At 54.3% G+C, this 1021-nt stretch overlaps 1 protein-coding gene across 1 annotated transcript in view; it reads left to right on the top strand.

Moving 5' to 3' along the window:
* The window catches only part of LOC107094400 (sodium bicarbonate cotransporter 3-like), a 44658-nt gene that overhangs the window by 32268 nt on the left and 11369 nt on the right, over nucleotides 1-1021 (top strand). Inside the window, exons 17-19 of the mRNA XM_015389972.1 lie at nucleotides 272-445; nucleotides 516-644; nucleotides 719-810. Of these exons, the coding sequence (XP_015245458.1) occupies nucleotides 272-445; nucleotides 516-644; nucleotides 719-810 (395 nt within the window). The remainder of the gene's footprint in view (nucleotides 1-271; nucleotides 446-515; nucleotides 645-718; nucleotides 811-1021) is intronic.

Raw genomic sequence — 1021 nt, 5'->3', positions numbered from 1 at the left:
ACATAAACATTCTCCTGGCTTTTACCAACCTGTAGAGTTTATCCGGTTTATAGTTTTTATTGTTGATATGCTGACAGCTCAGCAGAAGCAGAGATCACGGCGTGCAGGTTGTGTCTCTGCTCACCAGCTGCGGCTGCTCAGACCCAAACAGGAAGCTCCTGTTTCTGATGTTTCACCTTCGAACCGTTCCTCCAGAGCAGCTTGATGTCGCTCTTCCTCAGGAGGTCTCTGCTACCAGCTCAGTCTAAACCGTCTGCTCTCCGCCTCGCAGCTGTTCGACCGTATCAAGCTGTTCGGCATGCCGGGGAAGCACCAGCCCGACCTCATCTACCTGCGCTACGTGCCGCTGTGGAAGGTCCACGTCTTCACCGCCGTCCAGCTCTCCTGCCTCATCATCCTGTGGGTCATCAAGGCGTCGCGCGCCGCCGTCGTCTTCCCCATGATGGTGAGCCCTTCGGCCTGCATGTTTCACCGCCCCGGGCGCTGGCGCTCACCTCCGTCGCCGCTCCCCGCAGGTTCTGGCGTTGGTCTTCATCCGGAAGCTTCTGGACTTCTGCTTCACTAAGAGGGAGCTGAGCTGGCTGGACGACCTGATCCCAGAGAGCAAGAAGAAGAAGGACGACGATAAGAAGAAGAAGGAGGCGGTGAGGAGGGGAGGGAGACGCATGAGGCCGAGAGCGTTTAAAGGTTCTGACCCGTTCTGGTCGCTTCTCTGCAGGACGCTCATTTGATGATGGAGGAGACGGAGGACGAGGCGCCCTACGAGCCACAGAGCATCCTGAAGTTCCCCATTAAATCCCTGAAGGGACGGTGAGTCGGATCAGAACCTGCTGAGCTCAACCCAGTGGAGCGTTGGCCCCGTGAGAAGCGGCTTTATGGGCTGCATTAAAAGAGCGTGACATGTCCGACTGCTCTATGTAGTTTACCCAGAAATTCCTTTATCGTATTTATTTAATTTCATCTCATTTCTGCTATTTGATCTCAGGGAGGAATTCAATTCTATTCAGTTTATTTCTATAGC

The sequence above is a fragment of the Cyprinodon variegatus genome, unplaced genomic scaffold (assembly GCF_000732505.1).
Source record: "Cyprinodon variegatus isolate N-32 unplaced genomic scaffold, C_variegatus-1.0 Scaffold481, whole genome shotgun sequence".
Classification (NCBI taxonomy): Eukaryota; Metazoa; Chordata; class Actinopteri; order Cyprinodontiformes; family Cyprinodontidae; genus Cyprinodon; species Cyprinodon variegatus.
The sequence above is the reverse complement of the archived record's forward strand: the minus strand, read 5'-3'. Positions and strand labels throughout refer to the sequence as shown.